Raw genomic sequence first — 27374 nt, 5'->3', positions numbered from 1 at the left:
AATCTGAATCCAAGGTACAATTCCTCCTAAGTCTAAGGAATTGACTATAGGGTATACTGTCTAATAAAGGCTGGGGATGTGCACTAGCTGCATGTAGGATCGTATTGCCCGATGAGGGCTTACGATATAATGATGAATGTAAAGTTCCATCACAATCTAAATGTATTTGTAAATCCAAAAAATGTATCTTAGTTTGGCTGCATTCCATTGTAAAACTCAGGTTAAAGGTATTCACAGCCAGCAAATCCATCAGCCGTGAAAGATCCTCTCGACTACCTGACCATAAAATGAAAACATCATCTATATACCTGTACCAGTCTATAATTTGAGAAAGCAAGTCTGACATGGATTCTTGAGAAAACAAATCCCTCTCCCACCCCACCAGGTACAGGTTGGCATATGAGGGGGCGCACTTGGTCCCCATAGCCACACCCTGCACCTGGAGGAAGTGGGAGGAACCAAACATGAAAATATTTCTAGTCAAGATAAACTCAAGTAACCGAAGGACAAACTGGCTGTAACCATCAAAAGATGTTCCTCGCTCCAGGAGATGGGTACGGATCACGTCCATACCTTTTAACATGTGGAATTGAGTTGTATAAACATTCAACGTCTAAGGCAACTAGCCACGTATTGGGAGGGACCTGCTTTCCATCAATATGGCGTAACATGTCTATGGTATCCTGCACATAAGAGAATAAAGCTGTCACATGGGGTATTAGGTATTACTTGCAACAAGTCCACACACATAATCTACCTTGGAAACTTCGAAAAGCCCTTTGAGAATTAGAGTCATTCTGGCTTAATTATTAAACCTGCGGATAAGGGCGGCAACGTTGTGGTCATGGATGTCCCCGCATATGAAGCTATGTGTCGGGAGATCCTTGACAACGCACGTTGGTACCGCCCTATTTCCAAAACACTAATAACCAACTTTAACAGCGAATACTATAGCTTGATCTTCGAAGCATACCAATCAGGTGTTATTGACTCTAGTACATGGAACTACTTAAATGTGAAGGATCCCAAAATTCCTACTTTTTATTCACTACCCAAAGTGCATAAATCAGTGAAGAAACCCCCTGGACGACCGATTGTTTCGGGATGTCAAAGTCTAACAGAGAATGCCAGTGCCTTGGTGGATAAATACCTAATACCCCATGTGACAGCTTTATTCTCTTATGTGCAGGATACCATAGACATGTTACGCCATATTGATGGAAAGCAGGTCCCTCCCAATACGTGGCTAGTTGCCTTAGACGTTGAATGTTTATACAACTCAATTCCACATGTTAAAGGTATGGACATGATCCGTACCCATCTCCTGGAGCGAGGACCATCTTTTGATGGTTACAGCCAGTTTGTCCTTCGGTTACTTGAGTTTATCTTGACTAGAAATGTTTTCATGTTTGGTTCCTCCCACTTCCTCCAGGTGCAGGGTGTGGCTAGGGGGACAAAGTGCGCCCCCTCATATGCCAACCTGTACCTGGGGGGGGGTGGGAGAGGGATTTGTTTTCTCAAGAATCCATGTCAGACTTGCTTTCTCAAATTATAGCCTGGTACAGGTATATAGATGATGTTTTCATTTTATGGTCAGGTAGTCGAGAGGATCTTTCACGGCTGATGGATTTGCTGGCTGTGAATTTAACCTGAGTTTTACAATGGAATGCAGCCAAACTAAGATACATTTTTTGGATTTACAAATACATTTAGTTTGTGATGGAACTTTACATTCATCATTATATCGTAAGCCCTCATCGGGCAATACGATCCTACATGCAGCTAGTGCACATCCCCAGCCTTTATTAGACAGTATACCCTATAGTCAATTCCTTAGACTTAGGAGGAATTGTACTTTGGATTCAGATTTTCACCAGGCAGCTAATGACCTGTATTAGAGGCTTCGTCGGTGTGGATACAGTTGCTCCCTGCTGAGGAGGTCCTTCAACAGAGTCATCAAACGGAATAGACATGATCTCATTCATTCTACTAAATCCTCAAAAATCAATAACTCTGTTAGGATTATTACCCAATTCTCAAAACAGCATGGCCAAATGAGAGGGATCTTTCAAAAATATTGGCCACTTCTGATGGCTGATAATACCATTAAAAAATTTCTCAAATCATACCCAGAAATCACTTACAGACGGGCTCCATCTATGAGAGACATGCTTGTTCACAGTCATCATGAGATACGAGGCCCCCTTGATTATTCAAATGCCGGCACTTTTTCATGCGGTACATGCGATTTCTGCCCATTTATCTTTAACTCTAAGAATATTCCCCTTCCAAATGGTAGGATACACCGTTTGAAACATAGAGTTACGTGTAAAACAATTGGTGTTGTGTATCTGGCTCTTTGCCAGTGTGGCTGTTTCTATGTAGGGAAGACTAAGCCTCCATTCCTTAAACGTATTAAGGATCACATTGCACCTCTATATAAACACTTAACCACCACAGACCTGAATAGGCATGTGGCCACAGAGCATAACTTTGACCCTCATGTTGTCAAGTTTGCGGCCCTTGGGCATATCCCTTCTCATGCCAGGGGAGGTAATATTGACAACTCCTTGCTTCAGATGGAGACCAGATGGATATATTTATTGAATGCGGTCAAATATCCTGGCCTCAATGAGTATATTAGCTTCAAATCTTTTCTTTAAAATAACATTTATGTGTATATATACAAATATTCTTATTATCTAGCTAGTCTATTCTTTGATTGTCTCCTCACTGGCTGGTCGATCTTATGCCCATCGGGCCCTGCTGGTTCGGTGTTCCATCTGCCCTCACTCCTTGCCCCCGTCCTGTACCCACTGCTGGTTAATTTTATATCTGTATGTTGAAATAATTAATACAGTGGTCACTATATGTAGTTGCATACTGTATGTACGATAATTCCTATCACCTGTTTTTATTGAATACATAATTAAAATATCTGGATTAGTTTGATGTATATAAAAAACAAAAAATAATAAAATATAATACAAAAAAACAATTATTGACAAAATGGTGACCTAAGTTCATGTAGAGACATGTTATAAATCAAATGCATTGTTTAATTTTGGACCACCATATCGATTTTATTAATGCAATTTTGTCATCTAACTTATACTTGTGTTGTTGCAGGCATTTTCCTCCGTTATCGCATGGCGGCCATTGCGGTGATACCATCTGTCCACCGCCAGGGCCACTCCACCTATGTCCCCGATCTGTCTGAATTATCAGACTTCCCTTTGTTCCTTCCGCCCTCCCCCCCTCCTGGGGCTTGCCATGGTGGGCCCAATGCACTGGGTGTTTTTACCCCCCATTCATCTGGGAACTTGTATCACTACAGCCTTTGGCTGCATGGACGCCCAAGGGCTGGTTTTATTGTCAGCCCGCCCCTTCGGCCGGGACCATCGCGGTGTTCCAACGCCTGTTCATGCCTCCTCTCCCTTGGATGATGTGGGGTTCTCCCCCCTCTTCCTCTGGAGCCTTCCGTTGCACTTTCCCATCTGTCGATCATGTCGTAGGCAGTAGCTGCCATGTGACTGGACCGACGCTCTGACTTATGGGATATGTAGGTAAATGATACTGGCAACTGCGCATGTGCCCCGCCCGCCTGTCGTCCGCTCCTGATCAGCTGATTTATATCATGCTGATCAGGTGGGGGTTTTAAAAGGCAGCCTTGCTCTCAGTGTGTTTTTTATCTCCTTGCTGTGGGACCATCCTGGGGAGCTGGCTACATATGTAAAAGGTAATAGATCCAACAAACTTTTTTTCATCACAGCAAGCATCTGTCATTATATTGCCACATATGGCTGTACTGGCTGAATTTTCTTGCTAACAGTCCCTTTGTTATATGCATTGACTTTCAGATCATCTATAATAACCGGTGCTACCAGAAAGACTCATTGTGGAGGTTCCAACGTTTAGCCAAGATATTGGCGGAACCTTATTCATAGGATGCATTTTTTCTAACTTAATGCGTATTCGGTAAGCCCTACTCACTATATCCAACATATTTCACTATGTCCCTCAAATCTGAAATTCACTGATATATTTATGTGTATCAATATCATTTTTCCCATAACTTTTTTTTTTTTTTTTTTTCCCCCTCTCTTGAATCTATTTTACAGTCCTTTTGATCGCATTCATGCGATTTTTTACATGAACTGACTGCGCTGTGAATCTCCCTTGTGCAACATTGAGTGCCTTGGTTTTGCATATAATTAGGGTATGTAATTGAGGCTTAGGTCCCTTTTGTTAAACAAAATTAAAAGAATTTTCAATACTGATATGCTATACTTCTCTTTTTAGGCGCCCTTTAATTCCCCTGTAGCCAAATACTGGGCTGAGTGCAACTTCCATTCTCAGTGTCTCGGTGGTGTCCCCCTTGCGTTTTGGAGCCCGCATGGTATGTTTTAGGTGTGTGAGGGGTGGGAAGACCGTGGGATATGGGGGGGCGGCAATTGGCTTGCCTCCAGCATTACAAGATTATGTTGATCCAATAATGCATTTTTTCTTTATTATAGTGGTTTTACTCTCTGCAGTACATCTCTACATTCCCCTGATGAAGCCAATGTTTTGGCAAAACTAGTTGGGAACATAAGACTATGATCACCCCTCAACATCTTTGGTGACGGTCATTTATTTGCACTGTATTTTTGTTTTTGTTTTTGCTTTGTATATTTTTTTGTACTCCTTCATGTAAACATTTTTAGATGTTTTTGATATCAATAAAATAAATGATTTTATATAAAATATCATTCTAGTAATTTTGAATTTTGGTGGCACCGCAATAATCCCATCATCCCCTGTTTCCCCCATTTTTTGTTAAGGCATATACATAATGCAATTTTTAATAGACATGTTGGTTTAATCGCTTCATGTTGGCCATATGCCTCTTAGCGAGTGAGCCTTAACACCAAGAGGCCACATACAGTGGATATAAAAAGTCTACATACCACTGTTAAAATGTCAGGGTTCTGTGATATGAAAAAAATAGATAAATCATTTCAGAATTTTTTCCACCTAAGTTCACCTTTTGTACTCTTTATTTTTTTTTTCTGCACCAGTATAGCATTAATGTACTTTGATGTTTTTGCAAAAAAAAAAAAATAAAGCTTTCCATTAAATCTACAGTCACTTACTTTTCTTGTCCTAATCCATTTTTCCAGAGGTTTCTATTAGTAATGTCTTCTTCCTGATCAGACTTTAGGTCATGATACAGGAAGGAGTTGACCTGCTGATCTCCTTAGCACACACCCTGCATCACCCACCCTCCCATTCATTCCCAGGTGCACATTTTTAACCACTTAAAGACCGAGCCTCTTTCTGAGATTTGTTGTTTGCAAGTTAAACATTTTTTTTTTTTGGTAGAAAATTACTTAGAACCCCCAAACATTATACATTTTTTTTCTAACACCATAGAGAATAAAATGGCAGTCGTTGCAATACTTTCTGTCACACCGTATTTGCGCACACACTTTTATGAATTAAAAAATAAGACAACAGTAAAGTAAGGCCATTTTTTATATTGTGAAAGATAATGTTACGTCGAGTACATTGATACCCAACATGTGACGCTTCAAAATTGCGCCCGCCCGTGGAATGCCGACAAACTTTTACACTTAATCTCCATAGGCGACGTTTAAAAAAATTAAACAGGTTGCATGTTTTAAGTTACAGAGGAGGTCTAGGGCTAGAATTATTGCTCTCACTCTACGGATCGTGGCAATACTTCACACGTGTGCTTTGAACACCATTTTCATATGCTAGCGCTAGTCACTTATGCATCCGCTTCTGCACGCAAGCTCGTCGGGACGGGGCGCGTTTTAAAAATGTTTTTTTTTTTTTTATTATTTTACTATTTATTTATTTTTTTACATTTTTACACTGTTTAAAAAAAAAATGTCACTTTTATTCCTATTGCAAGGAATGTAAACAAAGAAAAAAAGCATGACAGGACCTCTTAAATATGAGATCTGGGATCAACAAGACCTCAGATCTCATATTTACATTAAAATGCAATTAAAAAAAAAAAAAAAAAAAATTGTCATTTAAAAAAAAAAATGGCCCTTTTAAGAGCTGTGGGCGGAAGTGACGTTTTGACATCGCTTCTGCCCTGCAGTGATATGGAGACGGGTGGGGGCCATCTTCCCCTCACTCGTCTCCATACCCAGGCAGGGGACAGACACGATCGCCTCCATCGCTGCCGACAGCTCCGGTAAGCGGCGGAGGGCACCAGATCCCGCCACCGATTAAAAGTGATCTTGCGGCGAATCCACCGCAGAGACCACTTTTATCTTGTAGCAGACCGTCCACTGAAGAAAAGGATACTGGGGTTATGGCAGCTAGCTGCTGCCATAACAACGATATCCTCCTTCAAAGTGAGGACGTAAAACTGCGGTGGGCGGTCTGGAAGTGGTTAAATTAAATGCAAGTAATCAGTGATCACCCTTCTCACTAATAACACAATATACAATCAGATTGTATATGGCCATGTTTATGCACCTAAAATGACTAGTTGCGCTTTCGGTGCCATTATTTGTGAACGACACACAAACACGGAAGCAAACACACATTTTGCCGTGTGAAAAAACAAGGGGCAAATGCTGCAAAACGCACAGTAAAATGCACAACCCACAAAACGCCAAAATGTCCCATTAACCACATGTAGTGCAGCGAATTGACATCAACAGGCTGCCCTATGCATGCCACAGGAAAAATGAGGTGCAAAATGTGCGCTCCTACTATGCTAGATGTGAATGGGGCCTGAAAGTGAAATTGGTGTGATAACACAAGAACAACGAGGCTCCGTTCACATCTGTGCATTTCCTTACAATCCAGAAATGTGCTGCACCAAAGATCACAGTAAAAAACTCCACTCTAAAAAAAAAAAATCTTTGGGGTGATTGCTGTGTGCAGGGCAGCCCATTCAGGTGGATGGGCTGTCCTATGTGTGATAAGTGAAAATGCTACAAAATGCTGCCACCCCCCCCCCCCCTCCTCACTAAAGTAAATGGGAATGCAAGTTACCGCTAAGCAGAGATGTGAATGGTGCTTGACAGCTGATTGTTTCTGTCCACTCCCTCCTATGTACTTGTATAAAGATGGCATACACTATGCAATCTGATTGCATATTTTGTGAGAAGGGTGATCACTGATTGCATTTCATTTAAAAAAACGTGCACCTGGGAATGGGAGGGTGGATGATGCAGGGTGTGTGCTAATGAGGTCAGCTGAAGACCTAAAGTCTGATCAGGAAGAAGACATTACTAATGGAAACGTCTGGAAAATTGGATTAGGACAAGAAAAGTAAGTGACTGTAGCTTTAATGGTCTCCGTACTGCCATACTCCAGACTTGCCATTCTCCCAAGGCTGCTGGCCACACTGGGAAGAATCAACTCTTTTTTGGGCCATTTCCCAACAATTCTGCTGGCCAAGTCTACGTGCTGATGTAACCGTCTTCGTAGCTGCCTGTTCTGTGTGTGCTCAGAGTAAGACTCCACAACACCTTCCAGTGGGTCTCCTACAACCCATACCTAAATGGAGAGAGGCCCTGGACCCACCTGTCTATGGATTTCATTGTGGAGTTACCCAACTCCCAGGGCAACACAGTTATCCTTATGGTGGTTGACAGGTTCTGGAATATGTCTCATTGTATTCCACTTAAGAAGTTGTCCACTTCTAAGGAACTGGCTTCCATTTTTGCCCGTGAGATCTTTCGCTTACATGGGCTACCCAAGGTGATTGTCTCGGATGGGGGTAGTCAGTTTGTGTCCCGGTTCTGGCGAGCCTTTTGTGCACAGTTGGGAATCCAGCTTGCTTTCTCCTCTGCGTATCACCCGCAGTCTAATGGGGCAGCAGAGCGAGCCACTCAGTCCTTGGAGCAATTCCTATGTTGCTATATTTCTGACCATCATAACTGGTCAGACCTCTTACCATGGGCAGAGTTTGCTCACAATAGTGCCTTGAATTCTGCTTCCCGATTGTCCCCGTTCATGGCAAACTATGGTTTCCAACCTACCATGTTGCCTGACTCATTTATTCCGCAGAGTACTCCTGCATTACAGTAGCATCTTCGTGGTCTTCGTTTCCCCTTCATTCTTCGCAGGATTAACCCAGTGGCTTAATCATTACACATATTAGAAGGAAAGTCTATCTCAAATGTATTTCATGTCTCTTTATTAAAATCTTTGGTCTGCAACCACTTTACCACCTCGGTTCCACATCTTCACCCTGTTCCGGTTGAAAGCTATGAAGAGTATGAAGTACAGTCCATTGTTGACTCCCGTAGGTTCCATGGGCGCATACAGTACCTGGGGCATTGGAAAGGGTACGGTCCGGAGAACGTACATGCCCCTGTCCTCCTCTGTGATTTCCATAGACCTTTTCCTCTGAAGCCTTGTGGTTCTCCGAGGGGGAGGCGGCATTGAGGAGGGGGTACTGTCAGGGCTGGGCCCAGCCCTTCCTACTCTGAGCTGGCCACTCAGCTGTCGGCTAATTGCCAGCTCTTATCTCTCCACAGTGACTCACCTGTTGATGATCCTGCTCATTGGTCCTGCCTATTTAAGCTGTCCAGTCCAGATGATCGCTGCCTTCACCTTGGTCATATCTCTAGAAATGCTCTCCTGTGTTCCTGTTAAAGACTTGCTTGGCTGACATTCCTTCTGGCTCCCTGACGTTTTGGCTTGTCTGACTATCTGTTCCGGTTCCTGAACTCTGGCTATGTTTTGACTACGTTTACTCTGTTTTACCTTTTTTTTTTTATTAGTATTAAACAAGTGTGATTTAACTGTACTTCTGTCTCAGTCTGATTCATGGTTTCTGACATCCTGTTGCTTCTATACAAAGATTGGAAGCATCTGGATAAGTTGTTTGTTTCCTCTAAGCACTTACTGGGTTTCTGTCCATTTGGTGCAGACTTTTTTCAAAAGGGGTTTTTTCCTCTGAATACAGCCACGTCTCCCTTTAACAAAGTGACTACCATATACCGGTGGAGGATGCACCCACTACTGGAGACCTAACTGATAAGTGGAAACCATTTCCAAAACTCTGTTCTCACTGGCGGATCCAGCTCTACACCTGATTCTGACTGTGTTCTATACTGTGCCCCCTTACCTCCAGGCTTTTCCTAGGAATGTGTGTTTATGGGACTATATTGAATTGCTTACCAGAAGCCCTCCCACCTATCTCGTACGTGTCTTTAGTTGGTATATATGTGTAAGGCACAGTGGCTGGACTGCAGAACCGGCAAGTAAGAAACATTTAATCTGTGTGACCCTTTTGAGGGACAGTACCTTTATGAACTAGCGTTCCCCTGCGTGAAGGTGCACCACCACTTTCTGGAGGGGGGAGATGACTTTTGTGAATGCTTGGATTCCAGGTGCCAGGGTGCAAAAGATGGTCTCCCGGGGTGTCAAACTCCATTTTAGTTCCCTGCCCCTTCTTGTTTTCTCATTTTAAACCTTTGTGTCTTCTCACAGACTGGCAAATTTCCAGCAGGCTTCCCAGGCTTTTTGGATCAAGGTGTCATGGCCCTGTTCACTCATTCCTACAATGTTCAACGATAGACCTTACAGGAAGAGGATTTTCTATCGGGGGACATAGGTGTACTTCATTTGGTGTAAGTCCAGGGGCCACCCAAGTGGCTTCTCTATGGAACAGATTTTCCCCTTCCTCCAGAGAGACCTTCTTCTCTTCTCACTCACAAGGTTGCTTTCCTTGTAGCGGTCTCTTCTGTAAGGTGTGTGTCTGTCTGAACTGGTGGCTTTTAGGTCTTGCATAGGGACTAGGTGATGGTGTGGCCCCAGATTTCCTTCTTGCCTAGGGAATTCTCTGCCTCTCACCTTAATCAGGACATAGTTCTTCCATCCCTTTGTCCAGGCTCTGGTTCATCTTAGTGAAATTCCCCTCCATTGTTTGGATGTTGTTCAGGCAGTGTGCAAATCTTTCAACCACTGCTTCTTTCAGAAAGACCGATTCCCTTTCTGTTTTTCTGGAAGGGCACCAGGGAATGATCTCAAGGATCATCTTTACCAGAGCTGTGAATGCCTCTTGAGCTTTTGCGCTTTTCTGCATCAGGCTTTTGTTTCCCAAATATGCAAGGTTGCCACCTGGGCTTCTGTGCACATATTCTCTTAGGATATACAAGGTGGATGTTTCTCCCTTTATCTGATGCCAGCTTTGTGCCTTAGGTCCTTCAAAGCAGCTGAACTGGCTGAATTTCAATACATGTATACCCTGCTTAACAAGGCTGTTGAATATAAGGACATAAAAAAATAAGGTTATAAGATAAGGCATTTTGAAAAGGAAGTAGTATGTACAGTGGGGACGGAAAGTATTCAGACCCCCTTAAATTTTTCACTCTTTGTTATATTGCAGCCATTTGCTAAAATCATTTAAATAAATTTTTTTCCTCATTAATGTACACACAGCACCCCATATTGACAGAAAAACACAGAATTGTTGACCTTTTTGCAGATTTATTAAAAAAGAACTACTGAAATATCACATGGTCCTAAGTATTCAGACCCTTTTCTGTGACACTCATATATTTAACTCAGGTGCTGTCCATTTCTTCTGATCATCCTTGAGATGGTTCTACACCTTCATTTGAGTCCAGCTGTGTTTGATTATACTGATTGGACTTGATTAGGAAAGCCACACACCTGTCTATATAAGACCTTACAGCTCACAGTGCATGTCAGAGCAAATGAGAATCATGAGGTCAAAGGAACTGCCTGAAGAGCTCAGAGACAGAATTGTGGCAAGGCACAGATCTGGCCAAGGTTACAAAAAAATTTATGCTGCACTTAAGGTTCCTAAGAGCACAGAGGCCTGCATAATTCTTAAATGGAAGACGTTTTGGACGACCAGAACCCTTCCTAGAGCTGGCCGTCCGGCCAAACTGAGCTATCGGGGGAGAAGAGCCTTGGTGAGAGAGGTAAAGAAGAACCCAAAGATCACTGTGGCTGAGGTCCAGAGATGCAGTCGGGAGATGGGAGAAAGTTGTAGAAAGTCAACCATCACTGCAGCCCTCCACCAGTCGGGGCTTTATGGCAGAGTGGTCCGACGGAAGCCTCTCCTCAGCGCAAGACACATGAAAGCCCGCATGGAGTTTGCTAAAAAAAAACACCTGAAGGACTCCAAGATGATGAGAAATAAGATTCTCTGGTCTGATGAGACCAAGATAGAACTTTTTGGCCTTAATTCTAAGCGGTATGTGTGGAGAAAACCAGGCACTGCTCATCACCTGTCCAATACAGTCCCAACAGTGAAGCATGGTGGCAGCATCATGCTGTGGGGGTGTTTTTCAGCTGCAGGGACAGGACGACTGGTTGCAATCGAGGGAAAGATGAATGCGGCTAAGTACAGGGATATCCTGGACGAAAACCTTCTCCAGAGTGCTCAGGACCTCAGACTGGGCCGAAGGTTTACCTTCCAACAAGACAATGACCTTAAGCACACAGCTAAAATAACGAAGCAGTGGCTTCACTACAACTCCGTGACTGTTCTTGAATGGCCCATCCAGAGCCCTGACTTAAACCCAATTGAGCATCTCTGGAGAGACCTAAAAATGGCTGTCCACCAACGTTTACCATCCAACCTGACAGAGTTGGAGAGGATCTGCAAGGAGGAATGGCAGAGGATCCCCAAATCCAGGTGTGAAAAACTTGTTGCATCTTTCCCAAAAAGACTCATGGCTGTATTAGATCAAAAGGGTGCTTCTACTAAATACTAAGCAAAGGGTCTGAATACTTAGGACCATGTGATATATTTCAGTTTTTCTTTTTCAATAAATCTGCAAAAATGTCAACAATTCTGTGTTTTTCTGTCAATATGGGGTGCTGTGTGTACATTAATGAGGAAAAAAATGAACTTAAATGGTTTTAGCAAATGGCTGCAATATAACAAAGCGTGAAAAATTTAAGGGGGTCTGAATACTCTAATACTCTCCATCCCCACTGTGTGTATGTGTGTGTGTATGTATATGTATATATATGTGTGTGTATATGTGTGTATATATATATATATATATATATATATATATATATATGTGTGTGTGTGTGTGTGTGTGTGTGTGTGTGTGTGTGTGTGTGTGTGTATATGTATATGTATGTATATGTATATGTGTATATATATATATATATATATATATATTGTGTATATATATATTATACACAGTATCTTACAAAAGTGAGTACACCCCTTATAAATATTTTATTACATTTTTTCATGTGCCAACATTAAAGAAATTACACTTTGCTACAATGTAAAGTAGTGAGTTTACAGCATGTATAACAGTGTAAATTTGCTGTCCCCTCAAAATAACTCAAAACACAGCCAATAATGTCTAAACCGCTGGCAACAAAAGTGAGTACATGGCACCTCATGGCAAAGCACTCTCTGAGGATCTGAAAAAAAGAATTGTTGCTCTACATAAAGGTGGCCTAGGCTATAAGAAGATTGCCAAGACCATACAGCAGTTTTACAGGACAGGTTCCACTCCGAACAGGCCTCACCATGGTCAACCAAAGAAGTTGAGTGCATGTGCTCAGCGTCATATCCAGAGGTTGTGTCTTTGGGAAATAGACGTACGAGTGCTGCCAGCATTGCTGCAGAGGTAGAAGTGGTGGGGGTACAGCCTGTCAGTGCACAGACCATACGCATCATACTGCATCAAATTGGTCTGCATGGCTGTCATCCCAGAAGGAAGCCTCTTCTAAAGATGCACAAGCAAGCCCGCAAACAGTTTGCTGAAGACAAGCAGACTAAGGACGTGGATTACTGGAACCATGTCCTGTGGTCTGATGAGACCAAGATAAACTTATTTGGTTCAGATGGTGTCAAGCGTGTGTGGCAGCAACCAGGTGTGGAATACAAAGACAAGTGTGTCTTGCCTACAGTTAAGCATGGTGGTGGGATTGTCATGGTCTGGGGCTGCATGAGTGCTTTCAGCACTGGGGAGTTACAGTTTGAGGGAACCATGAATGCCAACATGTACTGTGACATACTAAAGCAGAGCATGATCCCCCTCCCTTCAGAGACTGGGCCACAAGGCAGTATTCCAACATAACGACCCCAAACACCCCTCCAAGACCACTGCCTTGCTAAAGAAGCTGAGGGTAAAAGTGGACTGGCCAAGTATGTCTCCAGACCTAAACCCTATTGAGCATCTGTGGGGCATCCTCAAACCAAAGATGGAAGAGCGCAAGGTCTCTAACATCCACCAGCTCTGTGATGTCATCATGGAGGAGTGGAAGAGGACTCCAGTGGTAACCTGTGAAGCTCTGGTGAACTCCATGCCCAAGAGGGTTAGGGCAGTGCTGGAAAATAATGGTGGCCACACAATATTGAAACTTTGTTGCTAGTGGTTTAGACATGAATGGCGTGTGTTGAGTTATTTTGAAGGGACAGCAAATTTACACTGTTATACAAGCTGTACACTCACTACTTTACATTGTAGCAAAGTGTAATTTCTTCAGTGTTGTCACATGAAAGGATATAATAACATTTTTACAAACATGTGAGGGGTGTACTCACTTTTATGAGATTGTGTGTGTGTGTGTGTATATGTATGTGTGTGTATGTGTATATATATATATATATATATATATATATATATATATATATATATATATATATATATATATATATATATATATATATATATATATATATATATATATATATATATATATTATACCGTATTTACCGGAGTATAACACGCACCCCAAGTTTAGGAGGGAATTTTAAGGAAGAAAAACTTACGTTAAAATGCCCAATGCCCATCAATGCAGCGTTATCGGTGTCCATTTGCAGCCTTGTCAGTGCAGCTTTGCCCCAGTGCAGCCATGTCAGTGCAGCTTTGCCCCAGTGCAGCCATGTCAGTGCAGCTTTGCCCCAGTGCAGCCATGTCAGTGCAGCTTTGCCCCAGTGCAGCCATGTCAGTGCAGCTTTGCCCCAGTGCAGCCTTGTCAGTGCAGCCATGTCAGTGCAGCCTTGCCCCAGTGCAGCCTTGTGTGATCGCTGCGATCCCTGCTGACATACACAGCCGTGTGTAAATTCAAATATGGTGCCGAGACTGCAAGGACTCGGCGGAGCCGAGATACACGTACCCGAGTGTCCTCGGCTTTTCTCGGAGCCACTTACAGTCCCGCCCTATGATGGACATCACACAGGTCCAATGGCGGAACTGGGCGGGACTGTAAGCGGCACCGAGAAAAGCCGAGGACTCTCGGGTATGTGTATCTCGGCTCCGCCGAGTCCCTGCAGTCTCGGCGCCATATTTGTATTTACACACGGCTGTGTATGTCGGCGGCAAACGCCGCGATCGCGCCGATCACACAAAATTGTCGGGGATTGGCCTATAACACGCACCCACGATTTTCCCCTGATTTTCAGGGGAAAAAAAGTGCGTGTTATATGCCGATAAATACGGTGTGTGTGTGTGTGTGTGTATATATGTATATGTATGCGTGTGTATATATATATATGTGTGTGTGTGTATGTATGTATGTGTATATATATATATATATATATATATATATATATATATATATATATATATATATATATATATATATATACTGTAGTTGTCTTAAGAGAATGCAGAAAGCAATGAAGATTGCAACGCACAGTATTGCCATCATGCTGCATTTATATCAGATTATTTTTGACTGGTTTCTATGGATTGCAATACTTTGTGTATAGTCACTGTTTTGTTTTGTCTTTAAAGAATCACTGGGGCTTACAAAGAATGATTCTGTGTACCTTTGCAGTTTGGGGAGCTGAGCCAAGGCTAATGAAGGTTACTTTTCACTTGCTACCTACTTGGCCACTGTGCTCGATTAGTCAGAAAACCTCAGCATGCAAGCTCTGTGCAAGATGGTGATTAGCAACTCTGTCTGCTGTTACTTTATCTTTCTGCTTTGCTTTTCAGAGAGAATCCAATTGTGGGGAAAGGATCATAGCAGACACACATGGACCCGGGAAATAGAACTGGAACAAAGTAATGCCAGATGAAAATACACAACCACAATCAGAGCTGGCGTTTGGAAAAACTTGGCAAGAACTTTACACCTGTATTGCAGGAATATTTCTGAAGACCTGGGAGAAAAATAGCTAAAACCCTGAGAAAATGGAGTCAGTATCTACTAGCAGAAGCAGACGGTGATTTATTCTGGCCTGCAACAATATTCACACTGCAGGCAGTGCTTTGTAAACATACAGATGCTGCCTTTCATTTCTCAGTCACATTCCCCAGGAAGTCACACTTCACAATTGAGTTGTCTGTTCTCGATTTAGCTGTTGAGACTGCCATCTCTTATAGAAGAGGCCACTCACATGAATGTTGGAAATCCTGCTTGGTGTGCTCAGCGTTGTACAATCACACATATCCAGATGGGACCACGTGTCTTAGTCTGTGAACGGCCCGGGGCTGAGTAAGAAGAGCGATTGCCAGTTTACAAGGAATTGTGGTTCAGTGATGGTGAAGAGGAACCCTGGCAGCCACATTGGACTGTACCACATATCCCTGCACTAGACAATTCAGGGTATTCAGACCTGTTTTTCTTTAAACGGTACAAATTGATTTTAATGTTATTTATTTTATTTTTTTGCTAATTTTCGTTTCATATTCACATGTCTCAAGTGAATATTTCCCCAGGAATGTTTTTATGGATGACCTGATAAAGGCACAGGCTCAATGGCACACTTTCCTAATATATTCAGAGCTGAAATAGTACTTATGTTTGGTGTTCGAAGACCTCTGTTGGCAAATATTTTTACCTTAATTGAGATATACATGCGCCATAGAAGATTGTAGATGGCTTCCAGATGCATACTGCAAAAAATGTGGACTTTCTGCATCAGTCTTTTGATGTTGCAGTCTTCTGTAAACTAGTTTAGTTGGTTAACTTAACTCAATTTTGGGGTTAAAGTGAAACTCGGCTGGTACTTCAGAACAGTTTATGTAGTAAACTGGAGGAGATACATTAGCAGACCCTTGTTCTGCTACTGTTGACATTCTCCTAACAAAAAGTCTACACATTTGGCTATGATGGTGCCTCCTAGTGGAGAGCTGCATCAGAACTGATCCCGTATATGTGTGAGTGCAGCTTAAATAGGTTATAAGTAAAAGCAAAGAAGCAGTACATATATAAAGGGAGCACTGAGGTGTAAAAAAAAAAAAAAAAATTGGCTCGCTTTGAGTATGACTCTGGGCTTCAGATGGTAGGTATCAGAGGTTAGTGTGTCAGGTAAAAATGAAGATCTTTCCAGGTCACAAGCTAATGTTTTTCTTTTACCGGAAATTTTACATTTTGTGCCATATCTCACCTGCAGGCACTGCACGTGAAATAAAAATGCTTTATTCTTTCCATTTTTCTACACAGCTGGGGACAGAATAACTGGGCAAATAGTGTAGAGTGCACCTTTAAAAAGCATTCTCAGTAGCTGTAATGCCCAATCATGCTTCTATATAAATATGTGCATTGGCCAAGCCTTGAAGACTTACTATTAGTGTTACTAGTAACAAAACTCTGTGGTATGAATTTAACATGATTAAGCCAGAAATGTCCATTTTTGAGTTTCAGCTGCAAATACTATCTCACAGTTGTTCTTTGAAGCCCTGGAGATGGCCACTTTGAATGTACATTTTAATGGCAAAGTGTATATTTTGGAGTCTAAAAACAAAGGAAAGCATCACTTGGGGGCTGAATAGTCCTTCTAAATTGTAATGAAGGCATAAATAATTAAATAATAGAAAAAAAGTGTGTGGGAAGCCAGTATCTGCCATTTTACCCATGCAACTTCAGAAAATATCATAACTTTTGGTCGATCTCCTGTGTAGAGTTTAAAACATTTGCGAGCCTGAGCTAGGGCTGATCAGATTGAAGAAGTGCATATTGATGGTCAAAATGGAGTCCATATAAACTACTGAGGACACCATATTTGGGACCAACATTTAATACAGAACCTAGAGGCCAAGGAAGAGATCTAAAAAAAATCTTTTATTGCACTAAACTTTGCAGGTTATTTCAGCGCATATTTTCTTTTTATTTATAAAAACCTTCTAATTGCATTAGCATAAATCCAAGTGAATGTATCCTGGGTTGCTTGTTGCGGTGCTTGGGACATCAGGCATAAAATTTATCTCTTCAGCTAGAGGGAATTGCAGAAGCTCTTAGTGGTTCTCTGCACAAAGGTTCAGTGCTTTTAATCGGGAGCCCAATTTCTTTACATCAGGGCCACAACAATAAATTTGTATGATTTTGCAGATAAGCAAGTTAAAAAGACTGATATGGGTGAAAAGCCTAACATTTGCATTTTGGATCTCTCTAAATATGCCCCCAAGGGTCTATTGGATAAAGTGTGCATTCGTAATCTTGTTGGGTAACCAGAGCCATTAGCAACCAGTGACCAATCACTGAAATATGTTGTGGATTGTTAAACAACGGTGAAGCCCAACTGTAACTGGGAATCATTTTCTGTATATATGAAGATTACGGGTGAGCCAATCAATCCATTGATGGGCTGTAATATTCAAATACACCAGTCTTGGATTGAATTCCTGATTTGAATTTTAGGTTTTTGTAGATCTCAACCGCTCTGAGAATGTTTCTAAAATGATTAGTTATTGCTGCATCTGTCCATAATTTCCTGGTATAGGAAACATTACAATTTGTTAGGTTAGTGACTTCTTGATTTGAGTCCTCCAACAGCAAAGTACATATACCATGATTGTGTCCTCAGAGGTGACCACTTTTAGACCATCACTGTGCATTTTCCTGAGCTGCTGGCACAGTGTTGAGAATGCCTAGATGCTGCGCAGGCTCTTATCGTAGGAATAGCCTTCTATAATGCACCACTTTTCCTGACCACTCGGAGCACTTTAGTAATCTGCTCTGTCCAGATTACGTGTGTCATTTTAAGTTTGTTTTCTTTTTTCTTTTTTTTTTTTTTTTTTAAATATAAGATGCATAATGTATCAAGTTATTTTCTTTAAGATCAGTTCCATGATCAGTGCTGTAATTTCTTTAACAAAAAAAAAAAAAAAAAATGAAAAAAAAAAGTTTTATCATACGTTTAGAAGACCAAAGATGATTTCTATTCGTCCTGTATATATTTATTTTAAAGCCGTTCTTTCAGTGTATAGAAGATGTGCTTTGCTTTGTCTGCATTACACATAGGTACTGCCTTACTCACATTGCCATAGCTGGAGGAGCTCTTCTACTGGAAACAAACTATCATTCATGCAATATAGACATAATAGCCCAGTAGGCAGTACAGGGATTAAAGGACATATAAGCCTGATGTGAAAGTTGCTATGTATGAATAGATGATTAAAAGCAGCAATATGTTTGTATAAAATGTGGGGATCTGTCGGATGTAAACAAAGATAAAATAGGAAGTTACAGGGGAAAGTTTTTTTTGTTTTTTATTTCCAATGCTTTTATACATTAGGTTAGCATATGACAGTAGTTTATATAGACATAGATTGCAACGTTATAGCTCAAAGCTGGCCTTACATTGCCCAGTATTTGTAGGCAATGAAACTAACTTGGTCATCATGTGTAGCGATGCATCCTGTATCAATTGCCAGTGAGCTGTCATTATGTTCCTATGAGAAGGAAAGGTGCCTTTTTTGTTTGAGAAGTTGTGTGAAGTCTGAGCTCATGGTGGGGATAGCTTGAACTTTCCTCAGCTGCTGAGATAGTGAGGAATCCAACTGCCCATGGCCAGCTTTACAGAAAAACTGTCAGTCCTCTTAAAACTAATATTTCATTTAGCTAAATTTTCATTCCAGTGCCTGGACATCTGTAATGTATAACTGCAGGAATTTCTAGTGATTTGATGAGGGGTACTCGTGGAGCCCTTAACCTAAGTAGCCAGTTTAATGTAGTGTTCTTTTTAAGGGCAAGGTTAGGCGGAGATGATGTGCAGAATTAGTTTAGTGTTTGGAGGGGTTAACTTACAACTAGTTTAAACCTGAAGGGGGGAAGAGGCTAGGTTAAAGTAATAGTAAAGGAAATTTTCTTTTAAAATAACATGTTATACATACCTGCTCTGTGCAGTGGTTTTGCACAGATCAGCGTCTATCCTCCTCTTCTTGGGTCCCCCCGCTGGTGCTCTGTGCTCCTGCTCCCTGCTGAGTGCCCCAATAGCAAGCCGCTTGCTATGAGAGTGCTTGTGCATGCTCACTACCAAGCCCTGCTCTGTGTGTCCATTGACACACAGAACAAGGCTCAGCCTGCTACCTCCCCACTGGCTGTGATTGGCAGCAGTGGGGGTATGTGGCTCCCGCTGCTGTGTCTGAGCCAATGAGGAGGGGGAAAGCAGCTGTTCTCTTGCACATTGCTGGATCTGAATTGGGCTCAGGTAAGTATTGGGGGAGAGCTGTACACAGAAGGTTTTTGTTATCTTCATGCATAGAATGCATGAAGGTAAATAAAAAAACCTTCAGCCTTTAGAACCACTTTAAGGCATGCCATACATTAATCATTCTTTTTTTAATTGTACAAACAGATTCCCCCATCCATACTTTTGATATGGATGGGGGAAGCACTCCTGCTGAGATAGGTATTCTGTCAGCGGAACTGATCGTTTGTGAAAAACCTGACAAGCTGGTTCTACACAAGTCGATCTATAGATCAACTTGTGTACAACCGGCTAGCCCATTCATGAATCGAAATTTGGCCAGTCCCTGCTGAACCGGCTGAATTTCAATCCATGTATGACCAGCTTAAGTTTCTAAGTTAAGTCAGGGGTTTCACTTAAGTGTGTGGGGGGTGGTCAATTGTTTAGGGAGCAGGATGAGTTCAGAAAGGAGAAGGTTGATGGACGGGATCTGCTTAAGAACTAAGTCAAGTTTAAGTGACATGGGTAATTGTGAACACACTTTTTTTTTTTTTTTGGCACCAAAAACCTTCCTGCCATTGTCCGAAACCAAAAAACTGTTGTCAGTCAGTGCAGTTTGTTGGACCAACCTGCTTTTCACATTTTGGGGGCTAGGGTTTGATATTGCCCCATGGTTCTTTTGCTGCACATGGTGAAATATCACTTCTGTTACAGTGCACATGTTCCCATGCCACCTGTTGCTTTCTTCATGATGCATAAAGGTATTTAAAAAATCCAGCAGTTTAAATAGTAGCCATCATAGCTTGCTTGTGTGAAGGCCTGGGCACCACCACCTTCTCTTCCTGGTAATTTAACTCTCCAGCCTCTACCAAAAGGCAAAATATAGTTTTGGGAAAAATGAACCCTTTCAAGCTTGAGGATAAGGCAAGTCTTAAAGGAAAAAATGCTGCTTGAATTTGAGAGAAATGGTCTCCCAATTCTTCCCTATTAATCTTTCTGCATGTAATTCTTTACACAGCTTTTTCTAGAATACTTCAGCCATCTGGAACCATCTAAGACAGTACTCACCATGAACAAACTTTTGTAAATAAGTAACAAATTTCTGAGTGTGTGCATTCCAAAAATGCACAGAAATAGTACAGGTAATGTAGTTATGATTCTTCCAGGTACAGGAGACATGAATACTGAATAGTTTGAGTACTTTAATACAGAACAATAGATATGAGGAAAATTTGTCTAATGAACAATGGCTGTAAAATTCCAGCTCTACAGATCAGTTATGCTCTTGACATTTCTCAATGGAAGATCCTTTGTACAAATTATCTTTCTATGATGAATGTCCTCAGAATGGCCCCATTCCTTGACCCACTAAACAGCCTTAAACGTGTCACTTGAAGGACCCCATCTATTTCCCTACCTTTTTTGAAAACTATTTTCGTAGATCTTATCATATCCCTTATATCGGTCTATATATGTTTATAAAACAACTCCCCATCAAAAAAAAATATTTCCTTTCTCTGTTCTTCCTAGGGGCTATTCAAATGTGGATTTTTTTTTCACCATTAAAAAGACAGGTTCTCTATTTCCCTAATGTACTGTTTAAAAAAAAAAAAAAATTCTCAATCAGATCTACACTGTTCTTGTCTGTGTTCTTCATACAATTGCAGTGCCATTCACTATGAAGGCACAGATCTTGTGCATTTTGTATGAGGTTCCATATGCATTTAACTTTAGCTAAAGATGCACAAGTATGAACTAGCCTTAAATAGAAGTGCTTCTAGCTATAATTAAACAGTTAAAGCCATAACAAAGAGCAGATGTAGGTAGACCAGCTAAACCACTGGCGTTTTATTAAAGTAGAACTATATAGACCATTTTTTTTATTTATTATTATTTTGGATACAGTAAGGGAGGGCTATAACTCATGTAAGATAATTTATTTTTTTTAATTTATTTTTTTGCCATTTGTGTCCCATTGGGGAGGTTTATCTTCACTTTCTGCCCCATATCTAAAACAGGAAGTCGGAGGAAAGAAATCCCTTGGGGCCCCTTAGGTCAGCAGAACTGGTGTCCCCATTGGAAGATTTCCCCAAAATTTAGGATTTTACTTTCACTTTCAATGATAATGGTAAACAGGATATATGGAGAGGGTGAATCTCCCTAATGGAGACACAGATAGCAATAAAAACTGATGGGTTCTAATCCCTCTCCACTCTATCCAAAACTTTTAAAAAGTTTTGCCTTTTAGTTATACTTTAACACTGATCTCTGACTCATTTGATGTTATGCGCTTCTGCTTTGTGAATGTAAAAATATTTGCTGATAATCTAAAACTCTCTAATTTCTGCTGTAAATGGGCGAATCTATGCCACTAAACCTGCTGTCCTCAACTATTGAAATATTCGTTGGGGGTAGACTGACCATTTCACATAGATATGCAGAAGATCTACTGATCCCAGCACACAAGGCAGCCATTACTTTTTGCTTTTGAGTTTCAAACTTATGTTAGCGTTTTTTTATTAAGCACTGAAGAAAGTAGCCATTCCATGATTTGTGCTACATAGTAATTGCTGGGCAGTGCCTTAATGAATAGGTTTAGACAAGAGCGAGATTTCCATCATAGCTTACCTTTAGGTTGACGTAACACCTATGTGTTGCAAAAACACCTGTTCAACTACTTGCCGACCGCTGCACGCCGATATACGTTGGCACAATGGCAGTGGTGGGCAAATGGGCGTACCTGTACATCCCCTTTAAGAGCCAGGGATAGCAGGCACGCACCCGCCGCGTACAGCGTGACCGTGTCCGCGGGATCAGCGGACTCTATGTCCGCCGGTCTCCCGGCGATCGTGTCACGGAGCCACAGAACGCGGAATTGCCTATGTAAACGAGGCATTACCCCATTCTGGCTTGTGTCATGACAGATCACCGCTCCCTGTCATTGTGAGCGGTGATCGCTGTCATGTGACTTAAAGCTCATCTCCCCCACAGTTAGAATCACTCCCTAGGACACACTTAACCCCTTCATCGCCCCCTAGTGGTTAACCCCTTCACTGCCAGTGTCATTTACACAGTAATCAGTGCATTTTTATAGCACTGATTGCTGTATAAATGACAATGGTCCCAAAATAGTGTCAAAAGTGTGTGACGTGTCTGCCATAATGTCACAGTCCTGATAAAAATCTCAGATCGCCGCCATTACTAATAAAAAAAAAAAATTAAAAATAAATTAAAATGCCATAAAACTATCCCCTATTTTGTAGACGATATAACTTTTGCGCAAACCAATCAATATACGCTTATTGCGGGGTTTTTTTGTTTTGTTTTTTCCCAAAAATATGTAGAATACATGTTGGCCTAAACTAAGGAAAAAAATTGTTTTTTTTATATATTTTTGGGGGATATTTATTATAGTAAAAAATAAAAAATGCGTTTTTTTTTCAAAATTGACGCTCCTTTTTTTTTTTTTTTTGTTTATATCGCAAAAAATAAAAACTGCAGAGGTGATCAAATACCACCAAAAGAAAGCTCTATTTGTGGGGAAAAAAAGGACATCAACTTTGTTTGGGTTCAACGTCGCACAACCGCGCAATTGTCAGTTAAAGCGACGCAGTGCCGAATCGCAAAAAGTGCTCTGGTCAGGAAGGGGGCAAAAATCTTCAGGGGCTGAAGCGGTTAACTGTCTGTGACCACAATGCATTGTAAGGCGTGGTTGTGTTGAGGCATCCTAACGCAGAGTAGGTTACGTCAAACCTGCATCGTAGCACTTCATAATGTACAAGCTATGTGTGATGGTGTGCTCTTTACAAGAAAAAGTAAAGCTTGTATTTTGTTTTGTTGCCATGCTTTGGCATCTTTTTCTAAATGAATGGGCTGCCTTAACACATTGAATGGTTAATACAATCAGATGGCATAGAAGTGGCGGCTGGTGCCAGCGGTCGCTCAGTCAAAACCCCCCACCTCCTGGTGCTCAGTCAAACCCCCCTAGTGAATATTCGCTATTGTCTCACAAGTGTTCTGTGCCCTGAGCCCACCCTTTTCAAAGCCAATTAGAGCCCCAGGCTCTAATCATGTGCTTAAAAAAAAAAACAACATAGAAATTCATGCGTCCGGGGCCCTGCATGTAGATTAGGGGCCGGGTGCATGGATTAGGGGGGCGGCACCCCTAATGGATGGGCCGCCACTGTGGCACAGTATAGGGGGGCCTTAATCATTTGTGTAGTAAAACAGTTTTTTGTTTTTTTCGGGGACATGGACCTGCTGAATGCCAAGTAGGACAGCAGGCTGCTGGGAATGTATATTACCAATGGTATGTATATCTTTCATTTTGTATTGATGTGCTTGAAGCACTCCTGTCTCTGTGGAAGATCAAGTACTATCTTGGCCAGCAAGGTTAGTTTTGTCCATGTAGCTGTGCATAGGAACTTCAAGCAGCTTTATCAATAAACATAGTATATAAAGCAGTGATGTGCAGCATGCCGAAATCCACTGTAACTAATGAAAATATCATCAGTCAGAACAATTAAATGATCATTCTGGATTATTGCACCTAGCTCAAGAACTAAAGACTTACTAATAGAAAATCCATCCCTACATGTGTCATAAGGAATCACCGCTACACAGAGATTGTTTTCCTTTTAATGCTGTGGAACTACAAGTCCCATTGTACAGCATGCTGGAACTTCCTCAAGCCTTTGCCTGCCTCTTTTACAGTGCACTTAGAAGGTATTAAAAACACCCTTAAGAGGTGTGGCCTACATTAAAAAATAAATCTATTTATTTTACTTTTTAAATGTTGTTTCTTTGTAAGCATCAGAACAATCACTTTGTATATTCGAGAACAGGGTAATTTTTCATGAATAGACTGACGCGTCATGACATACATTTAGCCTGTTCAAGTTGTACTTTTAGTTCTATAACCTATTGGCAAGGAGAGGGGTAACAGAGCTCTAGCTAGCCTTAAAGAGTTCTGACCAGAGGGGAAGCATGGCTGCACTGGATGTATACCGAGGTGCTGCCAGCTCCCTGGACTTGTATGCCACTTGTTTTTCCACATTGCCTTCTTGCATAGCTGTATTCCCATTTTGTTTGTCGAGTCTAATGCTGTCTCAACCTTGAGAAATCATGTAAATGTTTATTTTAATTTAAAACTGTTTTATTATCTCATCAGGAGTATTTTGTGTTTTTGTTTCCTTTTTTTCTTTTTTTTTTCTTTTTGTTTACTACTGGTTGGAGGAAAACCTCTACTAAATAAAACAGCAGAAATAATAAATATCATGTGTTGTAGTTATTTGTTGGAAAAATACTGGTACTATGAGCTCGGCTTACAGTTTGAGATGGCTTCTTTGTATGTGGGCACTTAAGCTGGCCATACATGGATCAAAATACTGCCGGTTCAACAGGGACTGGCCAAATTTTCAATCCATGCATGGGCACTGTGGTTGTACAGGAGTCAATCTACCAATACATTTCTGTAAAGTGGCCCTTTTGGGTTTTCCCCACTCAATCAGCGTCGCAGGCTATGGCCAGCAACGTTGATCAGTGTATTCTGACAGTGGGGAAGCTTCCCTGCTGTCAAACAATAGCTCAGCAGGGAAGGTTCCCCCATCCACATTGAATTCATGGATGGGGAATCAGGTCAGTTTGTTTTTTCGTTCAACCCTCTGGTTGAACACACAAAAATGACTCCTGTATGGGCTGTCTTAGTACAGCATCATAACTATGTTCAGTTTGCCCTGGCAGTGTTCATTCTTGCATGTTGTCACTACTGCTCCCTATTTCTGTGTAAGAGTAAGAAGAGTCAAAAGCCTATAAATGCGCATATGTTTTTTATTCCTTCCCTCTGAAATTGCTTGGGTTCATCTTATAATGGCAACTGCTAAATTTTATAAACTGGGATACGCGTTTGGTTCAAGAAAAAAAGGGGTAGCCCCTGGAAGTTGCACATCTAAGGTGTCCTAGAGTGGTGAATGGAGTGGCAACCTCAGCATGGACTCTAACAAGGCCATGCCCCCAATGTGTTTCACTCCGTCCCCTGGAGTTCAGTCATGGGGAGCACGTTTTGGTGTAATTGAACTACAGAAAGGATCATGATGGGAAAGAGAAGGGCAATTTTACCACATACCTTTTTGGAGTGACTCACTAAAAAAAAAATTCTGTAGCCCCCTCCCGAGCAGAACATACTTCTCTCCCTTGCCCTCTGTTTAGGCAGTGGGAGTGAGGAAATTAAGTTCTATTCAAGCTCCTAGTGAATGTAGTCTGAGCTTACACATTGAGAGCTTTGCTCACAATGCCCACATGACAGTGCTGGGCCAATCTCCAGGCACTGCCACCTGAGTGATTGACTTTTTTCTATTCTTCCATTCCAAAAAGTACCAGGTATTTTCTTTGCTCCTATGGAACCAGTGGATGCTGGGAGGGGGTGAAGAAATAAGTATGTGCTGTTGAAAAGAGATAAGATTAAGATCAAAACCTGTCTGCAGCAACCCTCCTCAGCCCCCTAATACTTACTTGAGCCCCATCTCAATCCAGTGATGTGGGGGCACTTGGCAAGAGGGAGGGGCCAGGAGCGCTGGCGAGGGACCTGAGAAGAGGAGGCTCTACGCTGCTCTGTGCAAAACCACTGCACAGAGCAGGTAAGTAATTTTTTATTTTTTTTTCTTTCTCTCTAAAGTGCAGCTTCCCTAAGTACCAATATGTCCCTCACCTCAGCCTCTGCTGGAGCAGGCCTCATCTCAGCCTCTTTCTTCTATAGAAAACTCCTTCATGACCTCCTGTTATCTGTACTGCAGGACGCTAGAGCCATAGAGTGAGGAAGTTCTTCAGCAGCTGACCTCGTTTAACCACACCCTGCTCCTGCTCTCATCCTCCAGGAGATTGCTCAGCCCACCTCTTCACTACTTTAGTTCAGCCCAGTGCTGCAGTACTTTCTAAAACCAGCCCACAGCTCTAGTACTGCACTGCTCCTATGATATATGTGTCCCACCAAACCTCTGTGGTTAGTTTGTTAGAGGGAGGGCCTAATGGAGAGGGAAATCCATATTCCACACACTCCACACCTAGGGGTCACCAGCCCGATGGAAAAATGTATTGTAGTAAATGGGCTACTAAATGATCGTCCCCATGGTTAAGCTAAAACATATATATACAACAATCAACACTAATTTTATTTATTTATTTATATATATATATATATATATATATATATATATATATATATATATAATTTTTTTTTATCTTTATAGTAATGATTGGTGTATGTATAAATATATATTATCTTAACCATGGGGACTATCATTAAAAGCCCATTTTCTATAATACTTTTTTCTACCTCTGTGGTTACATGCTCCTTTAGTGCAGTCATTGTCAGTGGGCATCGTTCTCCTTCAATACACAGCCAGTGTCGTCCTGATGGTTTGTTTTCTACCTCCCCTCCTCGATGCATAGATCATTTGTTTGGCAGAGTACACACAAAGGAGAAGGAGCTGAGTGATCACATAACCACCTATGTGGAGCAGAGCTGTAATACTGAAAATGGCAAAAGTGTATTTCTGGAAGTCTATAAAGCTCACTATACAATCTATTTTAGATCTGCCGTCAACTTTTTAGTGGATGGGCCTGCCTGATTGGATACAGAGTTATTGGATAGATAGGTGTGTCCTCCTATTTATAAAGTTTTGGTAAATAAAGATTGTACAATCAGATTGTTAGTATATAGCCACCTTTATACACTCTCTTCCATGGCCATACGATATGCAATCAAGATTGTACAATCTATGTACAATTTCCTTTAGAGTTGCCATAACTATAATAATAGGAGGACCCACCTGAACAATCCATCCAATTTGTATCAAATTGGGCAGTCCCTTTGCACTATGTAACTGATGATAGATCTAAAGGAAATTATATAATCAGACTGTACAATTCATGGCCACCAGTGGTTGTAAAGGGTGAAGGTTTTTTACCTTCATGCATTCTAGTCATAAAGGTAAAAAACCTTTGGAGTGCAGCTCACCCCCCCCCC

General features: G+C 41.5%; 1 protein-coding gene across 1 annotated transcript in view; it reads left to right on the top strand.

Annotated features, from left to right (window-relative positions):
* RASA2 (RAS p21 protein activator 2) overlaps positions 1-24631 on the top strand; it is a 214701-nt gene extending 190070 nt beyond the window's left edge. Inside the window, exon 24 of the mRNA XM_073625641.1 lies at positions 14934-24631. Within this exon, the coding sequence (XP_073481742.1) occupies positions 14934-14964 (31 nt within the window). The 3' untranslated portion in view covers positions 14965-24631. The remainder of the gene's footprint in view (positions 1-14933) is intronic.
* The last annotated feature ends 2743 nt before the right edge of the window (positions 24632-27374 follow it).

The sequence above is a fragment of the Aquarana catesbeiana genome, linkage group LG04 (assembly GCF_042186555.1).
Source record: "Aquarana catesbeiana isolate 2022-GZ linkage group LG04, ASM4218655v1, whole genome shotgun sequence".
In the NCBI taxonomy this organism is placed as follows: domain Eukaryota; kingdom Metazoa; phylum Chordata; class Amphibia; order Anura; family Ranidae; genus Aquarana; species Aquarana catesbeiana.
Note: the sequence above shows the minus strand (reverse complement) of the source record. Positions and strands in the feature narration are given on the sequence as shown.